The sequence below is a fragment of the Pelecanus crispus genome, chromosome 14 (assembly GCF_030463565.1).
Source record: "Pelecanus crispus isolate bPelCri1 chromosome 14, bPelCri1.pri, whole genome shotgun sequence".
NCBI lineage: Eukaryota > Metazoa > Chordata > Aves > Pelecaniformes > Pelecanidae > Pelecanus > Pelecanus crispus.
Window position 1 is genome coordinate 688,564 of NC_134656.1, and position 24,051 is coordinate 712,614.

At 40.9% G+C, this 24,051-nt stretch overlaps 1 protein-coding gene across 2 annotated transcripts in view; it reads left to right on the top strand.

Annotated features, from left to right (window-relative positions):
• RPRD1B (regulation of nuclear pre-mRNA domain containing 1B) overlaps positions 1-23,797 on the top strand; it is a 28,047-nt gene extending 4,250 nt beyond the window's left edge. Inside the window, exons 4-9 of one of the 2 annotated variants that reach the window (XM_075720983.1) lie at positions 4,925-4,940; positions 5,984-6,071; positions 7,096-7,100; positions 7,988-8,114; positions 9,124-9,299; positions 21,407-23,797. In XM_075720983.1, the coding sequence (XP_075577098.1) occupies positions 4,925-4,940; positions 5,984-6,071; positions 7,096-7,100; positions 7,988-8,114; positions 9,124-9,299; positions 21,407-21,556 (562 nt within the window). In that variant the 3' untranslated portion in view covers positions 21,557-23,797. Of the gene's footprint in view, positions 1-4,924; positions 4,941-5,975; positions 6,089-7,095; positions 7,101-7,987; positions 8,115-9,123; positions 9,300-21,406 lie in introns of both variants that reach the window. The other variant, XM_075720982.1, reaches the window with a different exon arrangement.
• Positions 23,798-24,051: the final 254 nt, after the last annotated feature.

Below are 24,051 nucleotides of genomic sequence, written 5' to 3' on the forward strand. Positions count from 1 at the left end.
GTGAAGACATAAATCTGTGGTTGTAGTTTTGTGTGTTTTAACATGCTTCTTCAGGCAAAGCACCCAAAGATGGGTGCTTTAGCAGCTTACAACAGAGGCCTTCCAGCTTGCCCTAATTGAAGTACGGCATTCAGAAGGTATTGCTGGTTTTTTCCCCAAATGCCAGGAGACCAACCAACGTGACCGCAGGGGTTGTCCCTTCTGTGTCAGGACAGAGGGAGTCCCTGCTCTGAGTGGTGGCGAGGGGAAGGGTGGAAGGTGTACAGTCTCGGCATGAAATCACTCAAATTGGGGTTTTCCTGTTGTCTGGTGCAATGCGTAAGACACCTGTTTGCCATGAGAGGACAGAATTTACATGCCTGAATTCCTGTTGAACTGATTAACTGAGGGTTTGAAACTGTTAATTTAAGGTACCTAGATAAGTGTTTCACAAGCGTTTGATTTTTAATCTAAACAAAATGATACTGTGTGTCCAAGAAACACAGCTGAAGTGGCAACCAACTGTTGCTCAGTGTCATCCTCCCTTCGGCTGGTGATATCCATGGGTCCTGCTGCTGTTATCTCTGCAACCTAAAAGTGTTTATGCAAAATCACACCCTTCCCAAGTGTAACAGACTGTTGTGGGAAACAGAATGAAGAAATACAAATGTTTTAAGAACTGCTGTGTGTGCATCTTCACTTGGTGAGAAACCTAGTTTTTGTCTGGGTAATTGGAGGTATTAATGTAGTATCTTATTTGAGAGAACAGTTCAGAGTTCAGGCCTTTTCACCGGTGTGAATATTGCTGCCTTCTTGTCAATTCATTGTAAAAAAGAAATCGAGATTTTCAAACTAAGAGGAAAAAGAAATTTAAAAAACTTAGCATGAGTTCTCCTGAGGTTTTTCTCCTTGTTTTGACTGGCTTGTTTTCAAATTAGTTTCTTAATGGTAAGCGCTAGTTTCACGTGGGATTTTTATGGATTTCTAAGATTGGTGTTTGTCCAGTTTCTGGTGGGCGACTGTGGCAGAAGGCTTTGCTGTAGTTATTCTGTTCTGTTTTCAAACAGATGAACATAAGCGAGATGGACAATAATGTATTGTGTTTTACAGATATAATGCTTATCCTAAAAGAGGAAAACCGTATTATACTGCTCCTCCAAAACCATTCTGACTTCCTGGTTTTGTGTACACCCACGGTAGACACAGCTGAGAAATAAGTAGTATTAGTATTTTCAGACTGGTACAAGGTTGTGCTGTTAAAACAGAATTTTGAAGCCCCTGAAGGGTATCTAGTGCTGTGATAATGAGTATTCTTTTCTTCAGCCCAAGGTATGGCAACAAGTCTATGCAGGTAGTTCTCTACGGCTTTTTCATGTTGCAGTGTCTGGAATTCCTGGGCTGGTAGGTGCTGCTTTCTGAACAGGATGGCTCTGCTCGGGTTGCAGAGCACCAGTTACATTTAGAGTTGTGAAACTTGCCAAAATAAAGCAGAGTCCTGTATCAGTGAGGAAGGACATCTTTAAAGCTTATCGGTGCGTGTGTCAATGGTGTTTCATTAGGCCTTGGGTAAATGTATAGCAATTCAGTTGGCGGCATGTGCTAAGTTCCTGCCGTGGAACGGAATTGATTGCACAAATAATGAAGCTTTCCCTTCAGAGAGGTGGAGGGGAAAGAGTACAGGCCCTTTCTGAGCGTTATATTCCCTGGTTTTCACTTCCTCAGTGGTGCAGCTTACTACCATACTTTAGTCTTTCAGGTTCCTTAAGGAAATATGCATATACATGGAAATGAGCTTTTGAGTATTGGTATCTTACATTGTTTTAACTCTGAATGTATTCATTAACCTTGCATTTACTTTCTCATTAATATCATTCTTATTAGAATGTTTCTTTTTACAAGCAGTAGGGAAGAGAAGAACTGCCCGTTTATCTTGAAGCCTGGGAAAACTAGGTCTGTAGAGGTTTGATGTAAAATCCTTTAGGTAGCATAACCTATATAGCTGACATGTTTTCTTTTCATTGTCTTTGTAATAAGCAGTTGAAGGAAGTCCTTGGACGTGCTCTGATGTAGGAGTGTCACACTGTACCACAATCCTGAACTGCTACCCATCTGCTCTGATTGTGTTTATATTGCAAATTCTGGCACAGGACGTCAGACCCATATTAAAATATGGAGAAAAACGTCAGCGAGGAGAGCAGGCAGGGATGCTTCCAAGAATAACTGAAATAAAGGCACCTGGGACAGGACTAGGTATAATTTTGGAGCAGATCAACTCCATTTATGCTTGACCGAGGAGGGGCTGCCAGCAAATGTATGTTGTGATGAGAACTTAATCATGACTAATGTACCCCCAAAGAAACAAAAGGTTAGAACAGTTGGACAGTACGCTGGACCATTAGGTTTCTGTTATTTTGTTGTTCTGTGTCTTCTGGTGTTCTGTGATGGTCTTCTGTTTTCTTTAGGAAAGCTGTCTGGTTTTTGTTGTTGTTGTATTCAATGTTTTGTCCTAAATCACTTTCCAAAAGTGTCTTTCATACAAGTTTACTTGGATCTTGCACAAGTTGCTAAACCCCTTAAGCTTGGAACCTAAAGCCTCCAGAAGTTTAGTTTTAGTTACAGTTTTGGCAGTCTTATTTTTTGTTATGCTGTGATTGAGGATGATGGCCTTGCCAACAGATTAAAAACCACTTGAATTCAGCTGGTCTGCCTTTCAAGTAAACAGTTATCTATGGAACTTCAGAAGTAGAAACCCCTGTTTTACAGGTTTGCCTGTTACTGTAGAACTACAGTAGCTGTTACATGGTTTTCCTTGCATGTTTCCCTGTAGGCAGAAGTTTCTGCTCGTGCAACTTGCCATATAACCGTATGCTTAACTGTCAGAAAAGGCACATGGTGTAGCTGTGCCGAGACTGATAAATTCTCATGTGAATTAAGGACTGTTTATTTTTTAAAAAAAAATCTGGACCCATGGCATAGTTCCCTCCAGTGAAAGGCATTGTCTACATGGGGAGAGCCTTACCATGTAGTGTGGCTGCCTCTTGAAAGAGGAGATGAACGTAATGAAGTCCTCATGAGAGAAGATAATAATTTTGTATTGCCTTGAGATTAAAAAAAAAAAAAAACCACATAAACCCACTGTTTTTAACAGAGCAAAGTTTTAAACTCCTAGTGATCCTTTTGAATGTGTGTATACAGATTCCACAGTTGTTTTCTCTTTACTGTGCATATGAGCCTGGAGTCAAATCAAAGAAGCCTGTTTACCTCTAAAACCAGTTGTCAAGAGATGAGAACAAAAAGGTGAACACCCTAGATGGGAAGATCTCCCGTGTTGCCAGTTTGCAGGGAAAAAAAATAAAATCATACTTTGTCACTAAGGTCTTTGACATGGTAAGCTTTCTCAAGCCCCCGGAGATGGTTTGAAGACTGAAAAGATGGTGGAGAAATACCTTTACAAGTCTCTCTGGATGCTGCAACAGCAAGATAACAACAACCTGGAGTTTCACTGCAAAGCTGTTATGACAGCAGCTATCTGTCATTTTGGAGAAACGAAGTGCTTTGCTCTTTGAAGGCTTTTAGGGAGTAATTTGGTTTCTGAGCTGTGAAGAAGACCCCAACAAAGTGGGAAAGCTGACTTCCTCTCTGGTAGTGGCTTCTCTGTCTTTATGTCCATGTCAAGAATGGGCTCTTGATTCTCCTGGAAGAAGCTGTCCGTATTCTACAAGGGTATCTTGATTGTTTCAGAAGATGTGTGTTACATACTGTTGTTGAATTCTGATGAGTTTTATATGCTCTTAATGCTTGCTTTCCTCTTCTCTTGTTGGATTTGATAGTTTTTTTTCAGAAGTGTAGACTGCAATGGTTAAATTACTTCTGGCTAGCAGATTTTGAAAGCTACCCATGCAGGGTGTGTTAAAATTTATGCCTGGCTTCCTGTTGTCTTTCAGGGGTCCTTTTCCACCATATGCTCTTGAGTTTGAAAATAAATGTGAGGGGTTTCTTCTGTTTTGATGAAATGGAGGTGGTGTTTCTAGGATTCTTCAGTGAGGTCTTCTGCTGCCCCTGCTTACCAATGCCAAGGAAAAAAGTGCAACAGTCCACATTTATTTCACGCTACTCATGCCCAAAATGCTACCTCAAAGCTGACTGCTTTGTCTGTGCTCCTTTGCTGGCCACTTTGTCCCATCAGCTAGCAACTGGTGCTTAGGGCTGCGGATGTTCATGCACCTACCTTCTTTGGACTGTTTCCAGTCAAACTCACTTGGTCTCGTTCAGACGGAAAACTCAGTGAGTTCTGAATGTGTTAGAGTAGTAAGCAAGCGTAATACTGTTGTGTGGTAGATCAGTTGGCAACGCAGCAGGAATAGCTCTTCAGCAATTTGAATCTGAATTTTCTTTTTCACTTCTGTGCACACTACAGTCATGCATTCTTCTATTGATTATCTTGTGTTTATCCTTCATTGGTTAATTACTTTATGATAAGTACGCACAAGTGATAAATACCGATGGCACGTTGTGTTGGGCTGTGGAACTTTAAATGCTCTCTTTGGCCATTTTGTCATCTGTGCATCTCCTGTTGAACTCGGCTGGTCTCTTTTGCAGACCTTGGTGGATGGCAGCTGTTTTTCTTGTTGATCTGGTATCTTGCTTGTCAGTCAGATTATCAAGCACTCTATTACGTCAGTTGTATGCATACAATACTTAGACTGTACCTTTTTTTAGCCTGGATAGCTTTGCTCTAGCATGCATCAAAAATAATTTGGTTTAGGGTAACTGTTTTCTGTGCTTCTTTGCCTTTCGTTGAATAAATCTGTTCTCTAACAGAGGTGCGTTTGTGTCTACCTCACGAGGGCTGTTCAGCTTTTTCCCATACGAGCAGGATGTGCAACACCTCTGACTTTGTCTCCATTAAAATAAAGTTTTTCAGACATATGCCCCATCTGACAAGGCAGGCAAAATTCTGCGTTTAAGGACAGACCTTTCTGTTTGCTTCCTCATTAGAATTGGGCAGACTGATTTAATTTTAAATCAAGAGTGATCTTGGATTTTCCTGTAAATCAAAGTATATATAAAATGTTTCCCTTGAACTCCATGATTATCTCAGCAAGACTTGATTCCATTGAAGAGATGGTCTCAAGACTCTGTCCAAAGTTTTCTTACAAATTACCCTGGGTTACCTGGGAATTTTGGTGGCAAGTCTGAAGAATGAGCTGTCTTCTTCTGAAGGCTCTGTAACTGGATCAAAGGCTGCGTTAAGACTCTGAATCATTCAATAAACTGTCTCTTCCCTTTCAAGCTAAGGTATGCTACGCTAAGGTTTGTTTAACCAACGCGGTCTTGCTTTATGGATTCCTTATTTCTGAAGTGTTAGAGGTTTCCTGCTTGGAGATCGGTTCGTGCTCTGCCCATTGCTGTTGTTGCTGTCACATCTTAGAGTTTTAGTTTCACAGAGCTGTCCTGAAATCTTTGTTTAGATGGAAGAGTGGAAGGTTGAAGAACCAGCAGTCATGTAGTTGACTGTGGGACCACCGTGAGCATATACTTGGTGCAAAAAGATAACTTGAAATTCTTCTGTCCATATGTATCTTGGCATCAGTGCTTCATTTCTACTGGTAGAAATCCTTACCTGCATACATGGTATTAACCAGAGAATCTGAGCAGGGTTGCAGACCTGCCATTTATTGACAAATAGGACGTTTACTTGCCTTTTCTGCTTTCAGTGTAGGAGACACAAATATATGTACAGCGCACACTGCTGATGTGCAGACTGTATCCTTGTACTTGCATCTACAGAAATACGTGTGTGGGCAAAATCAACCTTTTATTGCTGTTTTGCATTTGAGTGTTTGGAATGTGATGCCAGCATTGGAGTCCGACTGTGGTCATCCTTCTCTTTAGAGAGCTGAATCGTCAGAGCATCTGGTACAGGTTTTTTGAAGTAGCGATAGTTAAGGTGGGCAGATCTGGCATCCAAACGAGTCGTTTGTATTTGTCTTTAGTTACAGAGGAGAAGAAGTCTTTAAAGCGGACTTTTCAGCAAATACAAGAGGAAGAAGATGATGATTACCCTGGGAGCTACTCACCCCAGGACCCCAGTGCTGGGCCACTGCTGGTATGTGGGACGGGTTGGGAGTGGGAGCGGTTCGGAAAGCCACCTCCTGTGTGCTACAGCCACAAGGTGGAGCTGCCAACAAGTGAAATGCTCTTAATGGAGACATTCAGTTGGGGGTTGAGAAGTCCATGTGAAATGGAACAGATTCTTTTTTCGTATTGAAACACTGTGCCACTTCTGAGTGATTTCAGGTCATCTAAACCAAGGTCTGAGTAGTACTACCAGTAAAGAATCTCAAAGGACTGCTAGAAGAACAGATCATGTTTTAAATTCTTTCTAAGATCAGTGTGTAATGTCTCAAACCCAAAGTTGTAACACAGTTAAAACTTAATTTTTTTTTTGTAGGACATCTCTCTCTGTGAGCTATTAAAAAGCTCAGCCTTTGATAGATTCTTATGGAGTTGGTTAGGAAAACCAGTTCTGAATACTTCATTTTGAGGCTGACATATTAGTGGTGTGGCAATAGTAGGAATGAAATAGAGGATCATTCTGACCATTTAAGGCTACAAAATGAACATACGCTAAACCATTGTCTATTTGAAAAGGACAAAAAATACACTATCCATCTGGTAGAGTGTAACCATTGAAAAATAAGTAACATTTGTCAAAGAAATAAGTGATATTTTTGTTGTTGTTTTTACCTCCAGATGCCTTGCAGCTTATGGTTTCTTTTGATAATAAGCATTCTGTTTCTTACTATTGGAAATGATTAACAGTTTGCAAAGTAGTAGTAAATATTAGGTAATGGAGTTCTTTATTTTTCAGATTAAAAAAAATATTTAAAATTTTTCAGTGTTTTTATTAGTTTTCAAACCACTGAAATGTAGCTTAAACATCATCAGTGATGGTGTTTACTGGGCTTGTGTTCCATTTTCAAAAACCTTCCATTAAAACTTCAGTGTTTTTTAAAACCAAGAAGAAACACTTTTTTTCTTCCTGTTCAGGGAGTCTGTCTTTCTCCTTTTTATTATTTTTTTTTTGCACAGGGAGGAAATGTGGTGTGTCAGGGCAGGTCCTCTTAAGGCTGTCCTCATCAACATCCTTTTTAAGATAGGGTATGTTTTGAGTGTATTCATTTAAACTGACACATTTTTCCTCACTGCACTAAAACCAGCTGAGGGATGAAGTCGAGGGGATACAGTGGAGCCCAGTTTAATTGCAGATTGCAGTGTGCTTCCAAAGAGCCAGCTGAGCTGAGCGAGGATGGCGATGGCTGAGCTGAGCGAGGATGGCGATGGCTGAGCTGAGCGAGGATGGCGATGGCTTTGCAAAGTCAGGACAAGATGAAGTTTGGTTTAACAGGGATAGCTTTCATTGTCATCAACCAGTTAGGAAATTCTAAATCTTATAGTGATGGAAATCTGGCACAGTTTTGTTTGGACTGATACAAGTTTGGTTTTGTTTTGGTTGGGTGGGGGTTTTTTGGGGGTTGGGTTGTTTTTTTTTTTTGTATGTCAGAATGCACCTTTAGAATAGAACAAAGGTGCACGTACACTCCTGCTAGTCTAAGAGAAAGCGTCAGGGATGCTCAGCTAAAAGATATAGTCCCAGTTTGATGCAAACCAAAGGGCTGATGGCTGTTTCTCAAACTGGTGTCGTTGTGTACTTTTCAGCTCTGTCTTAAATGATCGCTTTTCTTAATTGGAATGAGAAGTTTTCCACTGCAGAGTCTTGAAAAAGATGATGCTACTGTAATTATGCATAAGTTCCTAAACAGCAGGATATTGTAGACTTAGTGAATACTCCCTGTGTTAGGAAGCAACAGTTTAAAAATTACTTGAAGAAAATACTCCAAAAATGGTTGCTTTCAAAGGTGGGTGACCTCAGATGCAGTGGCCACATCCACAGGAAATGACATGAAAGTTACCTGGTTTTAATGTTAGCTAACTTGTCTTATAGACCGAGGATTTGATCAAAGCCCTACAGGACCTGGAAAATGCAGCATCAGGAGATGCAACAGTGCGGCAAAAAATTGCCTCCCTGCCTCAGGAAGTTCAAGATGTTTCATTACTGGAGAAAATTACAGGTATGAAACGGGAAGATGAATGAACATGAGTCCAAAGAATAAGTTAAAGAGAAAAAAAAAAAGTCTTTGATTGCTAAAGAATCACAGTGTATGGTGGAGTGAATTTCTGCTTTTGTGTCCTTGTTTTCTAGCTCCTGGGTAATTAATAGATAGCAATCTTAGGAAGTCAAATTGAAGATGAAATGTACATGGCTTCTTGGCTTGGACCAAGGCTTTTGTACTTGGAGAGCATCAACAGCATTTTGCAAGAATGTAAAGGAAATAGGGCCAGAGTTCTCAAATGTTTTGATTTTTGAAGACCTTAATTGTTAGTTTTATCAGACTGTGCTGAGTACACACATATTCCTTGATTGCTACAGAAAAGGAAACTCGCTTACCCCATTAGTCTGTCAGCCTTTGTTTAAACGGACTTTTGCAATTGTGTTTGAAAAGTACTCTTAATAGAAGCATTTAAAGGTTGAACTGATTTGACTCTTGTTCCTGAAAGTATTTTTAATTTAGAACTCATGAACTGTCACTCATTCAGTCTTTTATAATATACTCTTTCAGTGTCCAACTGTGCAGTCTAGCATGCAATCCGTATGTTTGCTTGTATTGATACATGAGGAGTTACTCAGAGAAAGGAGGAATTAAAAAGTGCATACCATGCTTAAACATGAAAACCACTGATTTGTTTAACTGAATTCTGAAAGTACAGCCTAAAGTTTTAGTTTAATTAACCTGTATATAGAGGCTAACTTCATAGATTTATTCCCCCTCCCAATCACTGACATCTCCGCAAGGATAAAATGCGGTCAATCACGTCAGTGTCTAAACCACACAATTCTTGGATTGTTAGTCCTATTGCCTTTATATCCCCTGTGATAAGAACTCTTATTTTCCTGTCAAGCCAGAAGTGTATTTATGAATGAGATGTTATCGTACATGTGCCTGGTGAATTGTAGTCCTTCTGTCAAAGATGAAAGTTTTAAACTTTGTCCTCTAAACTGCCCAACACTTCTGCATGTAGACAAAGAGGCAGCCGAACGTCTGTCGAAGACCGTGGACGAAGCATGCCTGTTACTAGCAGAGTACAATGGCCGGCTGGCAGCAGAGCTGGAGGACCGGCGCCAGCTGGCACGCATGCTGATCGAGTACACCCAGAATCAGAAGGATGTATTGACAGAGAAAGAGAAGAAGCTAGAAGTGAGTACTGACTACACTGGTGCCGGCAAGCCGATTGCCTCACCAAATGCTCCTGCTTGACTCCTGATCTGTGTGTTTCTGCCAAGGGAAATGATTCTAGGTGTTGTCTTTACATTTAGAGTAAAACAGGAGTAAGAATGCGGTGTGAAAAGTCTGGGGAAGACAAACCTGTTCTGCTGTTCAGTCTAATATGTTTTAATACACATGGACATGGAAGGCCGAGAACTCAATACTTTTTAAAGAAAAATAGGCTCACTTAAAGTTTCTTCAGGTTTACTCTATTTTTTTTTTTAATGAAATCCCCATTTCCAAAAAGTCAACCTCCCTTTGCTGTAATTAGCTGGGGCTTTTTTATTGGTTGTTTTTTTGTTACTCTTTTCCTTATGGTTGGGTGCCCCTCATCTGCCTTCCCAACCCTACTTGATAAGGGGATGCAGTTTAAACAAGATCTTCTGGTATCCATCCTTTAACAGCCACTCTTACCTACAGCTTCTGTGATGGAGTATAAATTGGGCTGATACAGAAAGACGAGGATTCGCGTTTCCTGCCGTAGCTCCCTTGAACGAGGAGGGCAGGACGCTAAAACGAGACTGCGCTGACTGGACCTGAGCACCAGCTGCACGTCCTAGAGCGAGTGCAGGGGCTGCGGCAGCCAGCCGTTTATCTGAAATGTTCTTTCTCAGTGGAAGTTCTTTCAGCACCGCATCTTGGGACTAGTGTGGAAGTGTAATTAATGATCGTGGTTGTATGTCACACTGCCATCTGTTAAACTGGCCCTTGGCGGCACATTAAGGGCTTCCTCTACACTGTTGGCTGCTGGTTATTATGAACAGCTGTTGCTGGGTGGGACGTGAGTTGCTGTAGAGGACAAAAATCTTCTGGAAGGAGACTGTGCTGTAGCAATTGTGGGCTCTGTTTACTGTCATGACAAACCTAATCCTCTGACAGCTAGGCAACATTGTTCTGAGATGAATTTAATTTTGAATGTTTTCTTTGTCATGTGTGTTTATATTAGAGTTTCTCAATGTCTTGTGACTGTGAACATGTTGCTTTTCCAGAGCAACATTTTTTCCAAAGCAGCAATACAAGTGCTGATGCTGCATTCAGAATTTGAGCGGGTAGTTAGTAATTCTGTTAGCTTGTTTAGCTTGAATTTCTTCAAGCATAGTGTCTGTCTTATGACTGAGTCATTAAAAGGCACTTTCAGACATGGATATGAAAGATGCCATAAACCCAAATCCTGTTTAGCACCTGATTTATTTGCTGAATACTAGTAGAAGTCTTGGGTCAGGTTTTTTTTTTCCCCTTGCTGAAAGAAGGACACTTGTCTAGTAGAAACGTACATATGTGTGTGTGTGTATACATAAAAATATATAAATGATAGACGTATTGCTGTTCATTTTTTTTTAAAAAAGGCAAGAAATACGTAGCAAAATGCTGCACAGCAATGTTTTAAAAAGCCCAGAACGCTCCATAAATTTGAGTCCGTTTGAGACTGTGAAATGAAGAAATTCACAATGACAATGTTAAATTAAGATTTCTAATGCGCTAGCTGAAATGTTGTGACAATGGTGTTGGGTTTTGTTTTGGAAATATCCTTTTGGTAAGGAATGTCACTTGAAAATTGTAACTCTGGCAGAGGCAGAAATGTAATCTTGAAAACGAAGTGGTTCACTGGCTGAGCTACTTTAATAGGAATAATCCTGTTGATGGCAACAGGACAGGCTGCTTGCCCACTGTTAAATGTAAACACATTCTCTAATAAGTTGGAAACTAAAGAATAATCTTATTAAATATGTTTAGGTTAGCATCTTTGTCATTCTGCCAAAACAAGGTGGCCTTACTGCTGTAGGAGTCTAAAATGAGTTGCAGGAAGTACTGCTCGTTAATGCTTACTGAACACGAAGGCACAATTCATATTCATGTCAAATCTCAAATCTTAGCTGAGGGATATTGCCTGATTGAAGCATTCCATTGTTCTTGAGTTGTAGAGGGTTAATAAATAATGGAAGATGTTGGTTACAGATACGGCAGGCTGTATCTGCTTATCAGTTTTGTTTGAGTCTTTGATGTTCTCACAGTAACGTTATTGATAAGCCTGGATTTTTCTTTGTAGTGCTAATAAGCATTTAAATAGAAGGATCTGAAATTCTTGTAGCAATTAAGAATGTATTACAAACCAAAACATTTACTTGGGCAAAGACTGAAATAAGAAAATAACTTAAAACGATCTGATTTTACGTATCTTCTCATTGTATGCTTTGCTCTCTCAAGGTATCTTTTCCAGAATCTTTGGTGCTGTTGACTCTAAGTTTTTTCTCTTGTGAAGTAAGTTTCCTGCCTCTCAGATGAGATGGCCTTTTTAGATAGAAGATGGATTGTTTGCTTCACTATCCTAATCTAGCCAAGGCTGCTAGTGGGGAAAGGGGTTTTTGGTAGTAATGTGACTCAGGGCTTTATTTTAAGATACGGCAACATCTAATTTGGAAATCGCTCTGGATACTTCTTGTATTTTATTTACTCACAAAGCAAAGCCTTTCACTGCGATAGCAGTGAGAATACCTAATCTACAGCTTTTGAAAAGCAGCTTTTGTGGTTTAAAGAGCTGCAGTTGTTTACTAATCCTATTACTACTGTCCCTCATGAAACACAGTAAATTCTCAAAACATATACATGAACTCAGTGTATTTATGTCTAGTGGGCTAATGCTAAAAGTATTTTGCAGTGTCAAAACGCTGCGACGCAGAGCTCTTGTCATCAGTTGCAGAAAAGCTGTTTCATTAAGGGACAGTATGCTGAGAAAGGAGGTCTTGGACAATGAATTACACTTCAGCATTGGTACAGACTGGCATGAGTAAGGATTGAAACAACGTCGTGCTAAGCGGCACTGGTAATTTGAAGAGAGAAAGCTGGCACAGAGCCCAGAGATCATAACATACGGATGAACTCTGCTTTTAGGGTAGCAATTGAAAAAATTGGAAGTGTAATGCTTGGGATTACTTTATCAGGGTGGGGGGAGATTGTGATAATTTGTTTGGAAGGAGAAGGTAGAATTCCTTTAATTCTGGCAATCAGCTGCAGAGCAAAATCAGCTGGACCAAAGCTGATGCTGAAAAGCCTATAACAAGGCATATATTTTTAAGGGTAAATATTCCTTAGGTTAACTTACTGAAAGGTATGGTGGATTCTGTTGTTGAACATCTGAACGCTGAATTTCTTTTTAAATGGTGCTTCATCTCAGTCAGAAGTTGTGGGCTCGATACTGCAGCTGCTGTATGATCTTCCATGGCCTGGACTGGATCAGAGGTTGGCCTAGACTTTTGTAATAGTAGGTGTCAGGAAATAAATTCCATTTTCAGGCAGGCATAGAAACAAGAGCTGGTGTTTCTGTAAGAATGAGATAAAGTGTTTTTGTATTTCACATGAGTATTTAACTTCCGATGAAAGCTCTCTGATTTGTGTTATTTTTGGCCATTGCTGCCCCTGTTACAGAGTACAGCCAGCTGGGAAGGGTTTTTGTCCTTCAGCACCTGAGTCTGCAGAACTTCAAGGGGAAGGATTGTCTTTTGAAGTCGGTATACTCTTCCTTAAGCGTGTGGCAAGCAAGTAGAAAAAATCCAGGGAATCAATTTGTGTAAAACTGAAATGTAGGGGGGAGATATCCGGGAGAACATTTCCATGTTGGTGTACCAGGTGACTGTAAAATGAAGTCAACTAAATAGATGGGACTAGAAGAACCACGTGAAGGTAGTGCTAGAAAATGGCAAATTGTGTGGAAGCTTTATGGGATCTGAAATAACTGCTGACAATAGAAAATTTGGAGTAAGTGGAGGGAGGGTTATTTTAATCTAAGGGGGAGAAGCAGAAAAAAAAAAAAGATAGGAGAATGTGCATTCAGAATTTTTGTTTTGATTTGCAATCAGTGATGCTGAGTTTTCCCCATGCCCTCCAAATATCTTCTGTACCTGTGTTTGTTAAAAGGTGACATGAGGAACATACTATAGTATATACGGTATGTATATATAGTACGGGGGGGGGGGGGCTGTATGCATGGATACATACAAACGTATCTGTGTGTTTGTATGTGTGCGTATATATATAAAAATATAAAGAACATGCTGTATTCAAGATCCAGTTTAGGGGAAATTTTCTGGTTGTTGACTGCACCTGAAAAATTGTGTCTTAGAATCCTGCTGAGAGCTGTGGGGGTTTTCAGATGTGGTTTTTAATATTCATGGCTTCAAGGCACTTTTAATAAGGTGTTAAAGCTGTGGCCATACGAATTTGCAAACCCTCTTTGATAACGCATCTGTGAAGGATGAAGTACAATCTCACTTGAGGTTTTCTGGACTGCCCGGCACTACACATTTTCTTGAAATACGGTTTAGTTCAGCAGGTTAATATGCAATTTATTGCTGTGTTGCTTTCACAGCTTAGGTTTTTGTTGCATGTCACTGTTGGCATGCCTTTGTGGCTGCTGCTTTCCTCTCAACAAGAATTCTTGGGTTGTGGTGTATTCATTTCAGTGGTTTAGGCAGGGAAGTTTTAGTTTTTATGCCAGGAAACAAAAACGTTTGTATTGTACATGCGTGCAAGTAGCAGGAGATAGCTGTGGGCACTAGGCAGCGGGGGGAGGTCTCTGCTCTGCACCCTGGGCAGGGCAGGAAGGTCCTGAACAGGAGCACCCAGGCAAAGTGTCACGCTCAGCTCTGTAAAACTGAACTGCTGATTAACACGGCAAAACGTGACTAACTGTCCATCGGCTGTCCAGCTGTGAGCCAGTCGTGCCTTTGGGAGTGGGACAAGAACGAAGGCTGTTTCATAGCAATACGATAAACTAACATTGCGGTGGGTCTGGTTCTGTTGTGCGGTGCACGGCTCCAGGCAACAGCTGTTTCTTTGCACAAATGTAACTTCTTCACTTTGTAGGTACTTGTAGGCATTCATAATTATAGTAGTACTGCAAATGAAACCACACTAAAAAAATAAAAGCAAATAAAAATCATCCAATAATTAATATATAGCGGTTTTATGCATTTTACTGAAGTGAGGCAGGATATAACTACTCTTTTGCTTAGCAATCAAAAGCATCAAGATGCTTGGAGAGGTGAATACGTAGCTGTTTGCTCGTGCCCTAAATGTTGATTTTTGTCACTTGTGCCCCCCCAGTGTTTATTGCGGGAAGGATATGTTGCACATGAAGCCAGGTTTCACTGCCGTTGTACAGTGGCAGCCTGGGCCAATTCTGAGAGCGCTCTTCAATGGTGCAAAGGCCAGGAGATGAGGAGGAGGCACCTCCCGCAGCTGCAGAAATGCTCTGCAGGGGCCTCTGTCGCTGACTCTGCTATTGGACAACTTAAAGTTGTCCTTAGCAGCAAAGAGGAGAGCAAGGAGGCAAGTTACGGTTTCAGAGCATGTAATTGTGCCAAGAGCAGAAATACCGTCTCTGGTGAAGTGTGATGAACGATGCCGCAAAAGAAAGAAGTCTTGTCAAATTTAAAAGGGCAAGACTGTGAACAAATTTAAGGTATGAAAATGAACTGTAGCTCTGTAAGGAAATACATCATTTGGGCTCTGATTCCTGGACTGCATTTTTCAGATGTGTTGTATAAAAACCTCAGGTTTGTTGGTTTAGTGCTGCTGCAAAATTAGGAAGACTGGCTTCACCACTAGCATTTGTTTTCACTTTGGTTTTGAGGTGGGTTGTGCTACACTGAACTTGTGAAATGGAAGACGTTTCCCTCTGTTATCTGACTTCTTGCAGGGGCAAATTGACTGTGTGGCTGTTAAGAACCCCTCAAGGCTTTTGCCATGCTGACTGCACCGCTGCTTTTGAGTTCTGCCAGGTACTGGAGAATATTCTGTCCCCTTGGCACTAGAACACATGCTCCTGCAGTCAAGATGTCGGGACACGGACGGTGCGCTGTGCAGCTGTGGGTGTTTCTCTGCTCTTCTCTGCAGGTTTGTGGCTGCTTTGCCAAGAGGCCGTGTCGGCGCAGCGCTGGGCGGGCGCTGGCTCGCCCCGCGCAGGAGGAAGGGCAGGGCTGCCGTGCTGCCAGGTTGTGCGGCTGCCGAACCGCGCCAGGGCAGGTGCAGGTCTCTTTCAAGGTGGCATGTGAGTCCTAGTCCAGCAAGTGTCCAGGCAAGCCATTTCAGAGGGCTTCGGGTTCTGGAGCAGGTCTTAAATGTGTCTAATCTCTCACTTGTGTTCAGTTGAATTTGCATGGAAATAAGCAAGTTTATGTATAATTCATGTTCTGTTTCCGGTTCTTTTCTCTCGTGATTTTTGTGTCAATGTTTGTCAGCTGCCTTCTTTTGACCAAGACTGCTTTTATTTCTGCGACGGTAGGGTTTCTTTACAAGGCAAATTCAGTTTTGCAGACAGACTTTAAAATTTGCTTTCTGTGAGGTTTGGGTGGTTACAACTGATGTGGAGAAAGCTGTTCGCCCAGTTGAGCTATTAGTAATTCTGCTTGGCACACGGACCAGCCACCGTCATGTGGGGAAGACTGATTTGTGCTTGTACAGTATGAAATACAGGGTAGAATATGTTTTAAAAACTGGTCTTATTCAAATGTGACACTTCAGAGGATGTGGAAGGAGGTGGGTTTGGAGGCAGGAGAGAGGTGCTGATACACTTGGCACACCTTACGCTGGAGAAGGAGAATAAAGGAATAGCCTGGCAGGAGGTGGAGTGAACATATACGTAGCATGCAAGCTGGGCATCTTCTGTACAGAACTGTTCTTGAGCACAAAACTGAAACCAAACGGTAGGCTTTTTTAGAAGTTATCTAACAAATTATCTATGAAAAAAAAAGTTGGGTTGTCCTCTAGGTGTATATATACTGGAAATACTGATTAATGATCATGCTTTCTTAGATAATAAAGAACAACCTGGGGGGGACACCCCAAAACCAACAAACAAACCCCTTTACTGTTCCAGTTTAGTTACTGTCTAAATGTTTTGTCAGGATGTAAGACGAGGGCTTACGTGCGCTGTTCACATACTCGCTGACCTTCATGTTGGTCATTTCTTATAAATACGCTGTCATTGTGACATTCTAATGTGTTTTAAAGTACTTTTAAAACATACTCATTTACATAGGTTAAGTGGCAAGCAGCAAAAGCTAAGGAATACCTCATCGACCTGCTATATTAGTGTTGTATATTTAATGTTTTTAAATAGAGATTTTACACGACCATATAAACATATTACTGTCAAACCCCTCACTTTACTACCTACTCTTTTCAAATTTCTGTCGAGCCTCTGGTGCATTTTTTTCCCCTGACTTCTGTGGTCTTTTGCTGTCATACCTCTGGCTGGAGCTACAGCATATCAAAACTGAGACTGGCTGCTCTTCCTAGTGACTTTCTAAATTCCCATTAATGCTTACCTAGATGTTTTTCAGTAGATGCAATTGCTGTGATGACTTACAGCATGTTACTGCTTGACCCAGCACAGGAATGGAAGTGTCCAGTGCAAATTCCAAGCTAAATTAAAATGAAGTCGGTGCTGCGTAACTCGACAAGGTGAGCCAAGCCATGCAGCAGTCCTCAGAATGAATTTCCTGTCACGTCGATTACAGTCGGTTTCATAATGTTCAAGCAAGGCTGCTTTTGAATGAAACACTTCTGTCAGATTCGTTCAGTGGTGTTTAATTCTGATTTTGCATGTGTTTCAAGGACTACGTATCTGATTTACTTGGCCACTGTGGGTGTAGAATGCCGCATACTGAAAAGGAATGTTGATTTGCAAAAGCATTCGTGTGGCACAGCGCCAGTTTTTTCTGTATCATCCTGAAACTCCTGCTTACAGCAAGGATCTCATTATTTTGTCTAAAAAAAGCAAATAGCATCCAAATACTATTAATCTTAATGAAAGCCTTCTATGCGGCGAGGCAATTAGCTAGACACATGGAGTACAAACTAAGACCTCAGAAAGCAGTGGTTTCTTTTAAGTGCACTTCATGTTTTTTTCAGTTTTATAGAATGGAGGGACCTTATGCAAAAATCTGCAAGATACAGTTTCAAAGCATGTCATGGGCTACATGAAAAACGTGGTTTCCCATAAAACCTGCTTCCAGAGTCCTACGTTGCAGAATATGGCCACAACTCAGTTTGTGAAGAAAGAAAAAGCCCCTGAGCCTGGAAGGGGGTTACATGTCTCTGCTTATGCGTATTCCTGAGTGGAGCTGAGGTGTATTCCTGAATAGTACAAATGGCAAATACAAATAAACATGTCTTGCGCTTCATGCAAAGGATTGTGTCTCCCTGGTAGGTGCTTCCACTTCACTTCCATGTTGCAGCAGGTCTTTGGAATTCTCCGCTCCTAGGAGCGGCTGCCCAGAAGTGCCGGGCTGCCTCCGGGCTCTGCCTTTGATGCCCTGTCTTTAGATCATTGCCTTGCTCTTGGCTTGCTGTGCCTGCCAGGTGCTTCAGCGCAGTCAGCGCTCCCTGGCCCAGCTTTGGCATCCGGTCTCAAAACTCCTTTACAGCTCTGCCGCGAATCAGCACAATGTTCTGGGACCAGAGCAGATGGGAAGTCTTAAGCATGCAGGAAACAGTTCTCCAACATAGACAGTTATCAAATCTGTCCGGCAAGCATTCATCTCTTCTAGGAAATCTTGGTTCCTGGATGACTCCCTTAGAACATCGTTTCCATTCCTGAATTTAGTGGCATTTTTCTGAGCCAGAGGTTTTAATGGTTTTGGGGCTGTTGCTGCCTTTTCCTTTCGAGTATTTTTTATTTTTTTTTCCTCTCTCTCCCCCCAGATAGGATTTAAGCCTCACTGCTTTAACAAAAACCTTTGTGGGGACTAGTTAATGCCTGCATTAACCTACTAGTAAGGTAGGATTACTTAGAATTGAACGGATGTGGTTCTCAAGGTGGCTTGATTTTTTTCCCCTTTGTCATCACATATGTACAAAAGTCTCTCTTCAAATTCAGAAGGTATTTCTGATAGCTCAGTACTCCATGTAGCTCTCAATGGGGAATATCTGTATTTTTAGGGATCTGTTAAGAGCAGTATTTCCTTAAACATTTGAAGCTGTTAATTGTAAGTCTGGGAACAGGTTGCTGCTGTTAATGTGTAGAGGAATTGTTCCTAAGTTTGCCATAGCATAAAAACCCGAACAGAAGTACGGTTTGCATACATCTTAGAGGTTCTCCATTTGTCGGTGTGTTTTCTGAGTGCTGGGCTATCAAGCAAGGAAAGAAATATTGTTTGGATCCAGTACAATTGCAATGGTCACACAAATCATCTTCAGCTAAAAGCCCGTAGTGTCCTAGTCCTGATTGTCCACCAGAAGTAGCGTACCCTGGTCCTCTTGTCCGGTTTGCCCTGAAAGGGCAGGACATCAGTGCTCCCGTGGAGGCAGACGTTGCATTGTACCTGTTCTTACAGAATTCTCGTGCGTGGATCTTGGCAGTTCAAGCAGTATTTGAGGTATTTTCTTGGCTTATGCTTGGAATTTGCACCTTCTGCACACTTACCAGACTTGGAGGACTTGCCAGCTGCCTTGCCCTTCTTGATTTCTTTCCTATCTTTAGTAACAACTACTACAGCAAAAAAAAAAAAAAAAAAAAAAAAAAAAAAAAAAAAAATCTGCCAATATTCACTCTTGACAGAGTTCAGCATTCTTGAGAAAGCACTGCCCTTTCTTTCCTGGCTTGATCACTTCCTGACAATGTCCTGAACTATGATTTTGGCTTTTTTTGGGGTGGGGTTTTTTTGGCTGGGTTTTTTTGTTTGTTTGTTTGTTTTAAAGACAGTCTTCTGGGGGCAGCAAAAAGCAGTCTCTGAATCCAGCCTCTTCTACCTTCTATCTGTAAGCTTTGGAATACAACAATACAATAAATATTTTTGCTGTCTGTATTCCATATGTGCAGGAGCTGGTGTTCTGCTGTCTCCCTGCCTCACGTTGTTCGGGACGTGCCAGCCTTGAGCAGAGCACTCTGTTTACCATCTCTTGCTTTCCCCAGTGTTGGCTTCCATGTTCCTTGGAGAAGTACGCTAAGTGTCGGAATGCAGTGCTTCCATGGCTTTCCTCTTTATCTGCTTTTGTTCTGTGTTCATGCTTAAAAACCTGGGGTGTTTTCCTGGTTTTGTTCTCTTCTTCACGTCTCCATAGCGTGACTTTCTTGACTTGTTTCCCTATTGAAATATTTCCCAAGGGTATGATTAGGGATGTGGGGTACACTCTTATTTTGATCCTGATCTTTGTCTTCCATTAAAACAAAACAAGGATTGTGAGCACAATCCTAAATTAATGGGCACACCTTCTCCTGAGGTTTTTTTTTTGTTGTTGTTGTTCTCCTCTAGGCTTGAGAACAGTATACTTCAGTTTATGAAGCTGGTAGAGCTTTGTTTGAACTTGATTATTTCAGTATATATCCTATGTACATTAACAGAAGTGTTTTGTTATGATGGTATGTTAACTCAGTGAGCCTTATAAAAAGATTTAAGTTTGAAATAGTCTGTTAAAGGACATTCTTACTTGATGCTGGCAGGAAATTTATGGAATATATTTATATAGCCATTCCAGGCGTAGGGGTATTCTGAGTTGTTGCAATCGACTGCTGCTCTCACTATTCTAATTCAAAGTAATGAAACGCAGAGAGTGTAAACTCATTGCTTGTAACCCCGCAGGAACTGCTCTGCTTTGGTATTTGGAGAAGGTGAAGAGCGTTTCCATCGCTGAGAAGGTTGGAAAGACTGGATTAAAGTTGTAAACTCTTCAGAAAGATGTTTTGATTAAATGCGTGCCTAGTTTTAACTTTCGTTCTCTGGTAAACTGTCCTCTTTGCCAAGTAATTAAGAAATGGAAAGTAAGTTAGTATTACAGCTGACTGTATGGAAGCCTATTCTGTGCACTATTTTTCTTAAGGTCGTTGTTTCCTGCGTTCTGGAGATGCCATGAAGAATATGCCATGCATAGCTGGGTAAAGACTGGTGCATTCCAAAAGAAATTATGTGATACTGGTTTTTTATTACTTGAATAGCTGTCTTCTGTGGCTGTTACATAAATCTTTAGAATCACAAAACTCTGAAAATTATATAAACATCATTCTTTAATTGAGCTTCTGTATTAGGTAACTTGGACGTGTGTTGGTCTGCTCTTAAATGGCCTCTAAACATGATTTAACAAGGTACGGTTCTTTCTTTCATTTTCAGGAACCAAACTCTTCCTCTGCCTTCTCATTATGAAATAGTAGTCAGTTATCTGGTGTCTCTTAGACTGGGGAGATTTCTGAAGCTGGATGGATATTTCTTACTGGAGTTTTAATGCTCAATCCAGACCTCATTTGTGGAAAAACTACTTGCAAGCTTCCTCTTCAGAGATTTTTCACACACTGTTTTTTCTCCCTTTGTAATAAAATTCTGAAAATTTTAGTGTCTGTATTTTGCTTGGTTTCAACCCAGTGTGTATGTGTCTTTCTCTGGTTTACACTTAGTGATTATACATGTATTTCTGTGTTTGCTAACATGCCAGTCTCATGGTACAGCTGCTGTGGTTGCTGTCATGAGCTGTCTAACAACTCATAGAGGAGACCCTATGTCACAACCAAAACTTGGGCTTGATTCAATGACTTGAAAGGGAAAACCAGATTATCCGAATATTCAGAATCGATCAAGCGTGACAAAAAATGAGCATTTTAGCAGCAGAGTAATACTGATACCTCTGGTGTACCGCAGCCTGCTGCCTTTGTCAGTCGAGGTGTGTCTGAGGAGCGCTCTGTCAGCGTTCCTCCTCCAGCAGCGGCTGGGGCTCAGTAGCCTGGGGAAGAATGCAAGGGTAGAGCGGCTACGCAATGACGCTTCTCTCAGATACTCTGCCAGGCCCCCGTGGGTGCAGGTTTGGGGGCATTTTACGTAGCTTGTGTTAAAGTAGGATTAGTGGGTTTGGGATGCCAAAGCTTGTGGATTTTCTGTTGACACCAGTTGGGTGTGGATGGCGGGGTCTGCAGTCATGCCAGCAGTTGCTCAGAGAGCCAGTGCCGTGCCACCTTCTCCCAGAATCCTCACCGGGAAAATACTCATAGCTTAACTAAAAGCACTGTTAATGAACCTGTGCTTAATCTTCGTTCTCTTGTCTCTCTCCCTCAGGAATATAAACAGAAGCTTGCTCGGGTAACCCAGGTCCGCAAGGAGCTGAAATCCCACATCCAGAGCCTTCCAGATCTGTCGCTGCTGCCCAACGTCACAGGAGGTCTGGCACCTCTGCCGTCTGCTGGTGACCTGTTTTCAACAGACTAGAACAAATGGTGTCCCCCCGTTTCCATTAGTACCAGCAGAAGTAAGAAGACTCTGGTGTCGACTGGAAATCCAGTCTTCCAAGATCTACAGTAGGAAGGAACTTGCAGACCCTGCTTTCAACCTCTTGGCTGCTCGTGCTCACCCTCTCTCTGTGTACACTGGCTCACGTTGAGGGGAGGAAAAAGAGCGAGTTTTTGTGAGCTCTGAAGGGAGTGGGGATAGTCCATATAGGCAAACTTTTCTCATATTTTTCCATACTCTTTAGTTGCTGTTTGCTCTTAGCACTTGTTACCCCCACAAAAGTCATGAGAATCATGTACATACATACCTGGAAAGTTTTCAAAGAAAGGTTGACCACACAACGTTTTTCCTCTGTAAAAGTATTGTATTATTTCTCAATAAGTCTTGTCTGTTTTAGTTGGGTTTCTGAACCTCATCTCTGAGAGCAGTAGAGCAGCTAGTAGGCTTGGTTGGGATGTGTGTGTGTGCAGGCACTGTACCATGTCAGCATAAGAAGGCAGCATCTACTGAGCAATGGTACAGAGAAATATTTTTCTTAAATCTACAGTTCCTCATTCTGTTGTGGGACTGACATGAAGATGGTTCCTATTTGGCATGTGCATAAATTGAAACTCTCCACAGGCAATAAAAATAAGCAGCTTTTCTTTGTGAATTAGAGATAGCTTCAGAATTTACACTCTGCTGAGCAATGCAGAACTGGATGTTACCTAAATGAGAGTGGAAGTAAATTTTGTTCTAGCTACCTTAGATTTATACCACATTTTTCCTTTTCATTATACAAATTAGATGGTCCCAGAACCTTTGGTTTAACGAACTGAGAGTTTGGAATGGTGTATTGCAACTGGTGATATCGCAGTGACAGGCACTGTCTGACCTGCTCTGAGGATCGTTACATTGGAAATACTATTCTATAAATTCTCTCCATAGCTTTAGTGAAGTTATTTGATGCACAGGAGTTAAATGTGGTATAAATACTTATTTATATAAAAAATAGACCCACATATATGCACATATCCTGTATGCACATGTGCCACGTCCATGCATGTAGATATTAGAAGGATGTACTTAATTTTGTGTCACAGATTATTGTCAGTTGATTTTTATAATCAGGAAAAGTATAAAAAAAAAAAGGCAAATTTAAAATACATACTCTTAATTCCATTATGTTGCTAGCTAACATTTTAGCTGCCACGGATGTAGTTACATTTCAGTTTGTGTGTTAGGTCTAACAAGCTGGACTCTGATCACTGAAAACCATTCCAATTTGGATAACAATTCTGTTTAAATTTAGCACCTCTCACTATAAAACATTTTAAGTTTCTGGAAACACTTGATCTGATAATACAGGTTTTGTAACACAGAGGCCGAAATTAGTTGATGTGCTGTGTTTGTGCCTCCCTATAGTCTTAAGCTGCTGTTGTCAAAGACATTGAGAGGAAACCTACAGAAATGCAAAGCTTGTTCTGCATCCTCGTTAATTTATTTTACAGGGTATTCAGAGCCTGTTCAGCATTCAGTTAAAACAAATAATACAGCATTTTTTGGTCATTAAGTTGTTAAGAAGCTCATGTCCTTTTCTTACTGACACTTCTTTTTGTCCTTTTTTTTAAAACTCCTTGCACCCTTACTGCCCAGCCAAGAAACATGGTTTTAGTTTACAGATTTTCCAGTGGCAGAACTATTCTTTCCACAAATTGGTTTGATTGTACAGCCTTTTATGGTCCAAACATTGTTTAGATAAAGCACTGTACATTCTTTCTGCTTTTGCCAAAAATGAAAAACATCCCATGCCCCACCCCAAACCTTGAAAACCCAAACCAAAAGACTAATTTCTATCCTGTCTCAGCTCGTGGAGTTACCCTGAGGCTGTTTTAACCAGTAATTATTTTGACCATTGATTGAATGTGTATCCATTATAGGACAAAAAAGCTGTCACAAAAAAAAATTATGTAGACAAATGTGTTGACATCTCACACTGTTGTTTTGGGCAGATCTTCTGTGAGAGAGTTGTATTTTTTTTTTAATTGAAATGTTTTGATTTTTTTTTTTTCCAAATATATGTGTGTGTTTTATTTTGCTTAATTTAAATGAAGTCTTGTGGTTTTTAATTTTATTTGTTTTACTTTTTGGGCAGAGGGCATCTGGTGAACTGGGTGACGTTCTCTCAAGGTTAAACAGATTTCCCCAAGGTGTGTGTGTCTTTTTTTTTTTTTTTTTTTTTTTAACAAAAGCTTAAATCTGTATATGAATTGATTTAGGAATTAATTTAGACATATAGGCTGCCATTTGTGACAGCAGTATATTCTGAAATGTCTCATAGATATCTATTTTTGAATAAAGAGGGTGTCGTTGAATAGTAGTGGCTTTACTTTTTTTCCACGATGCAGGTGTTGCTCTGGCACGCCGTGGGTTTTGTTTGGGGTTTTTCGCCCTCTAAAGTCAGAGGCGGTGGCTGCTGAACGGTCCTTACATCA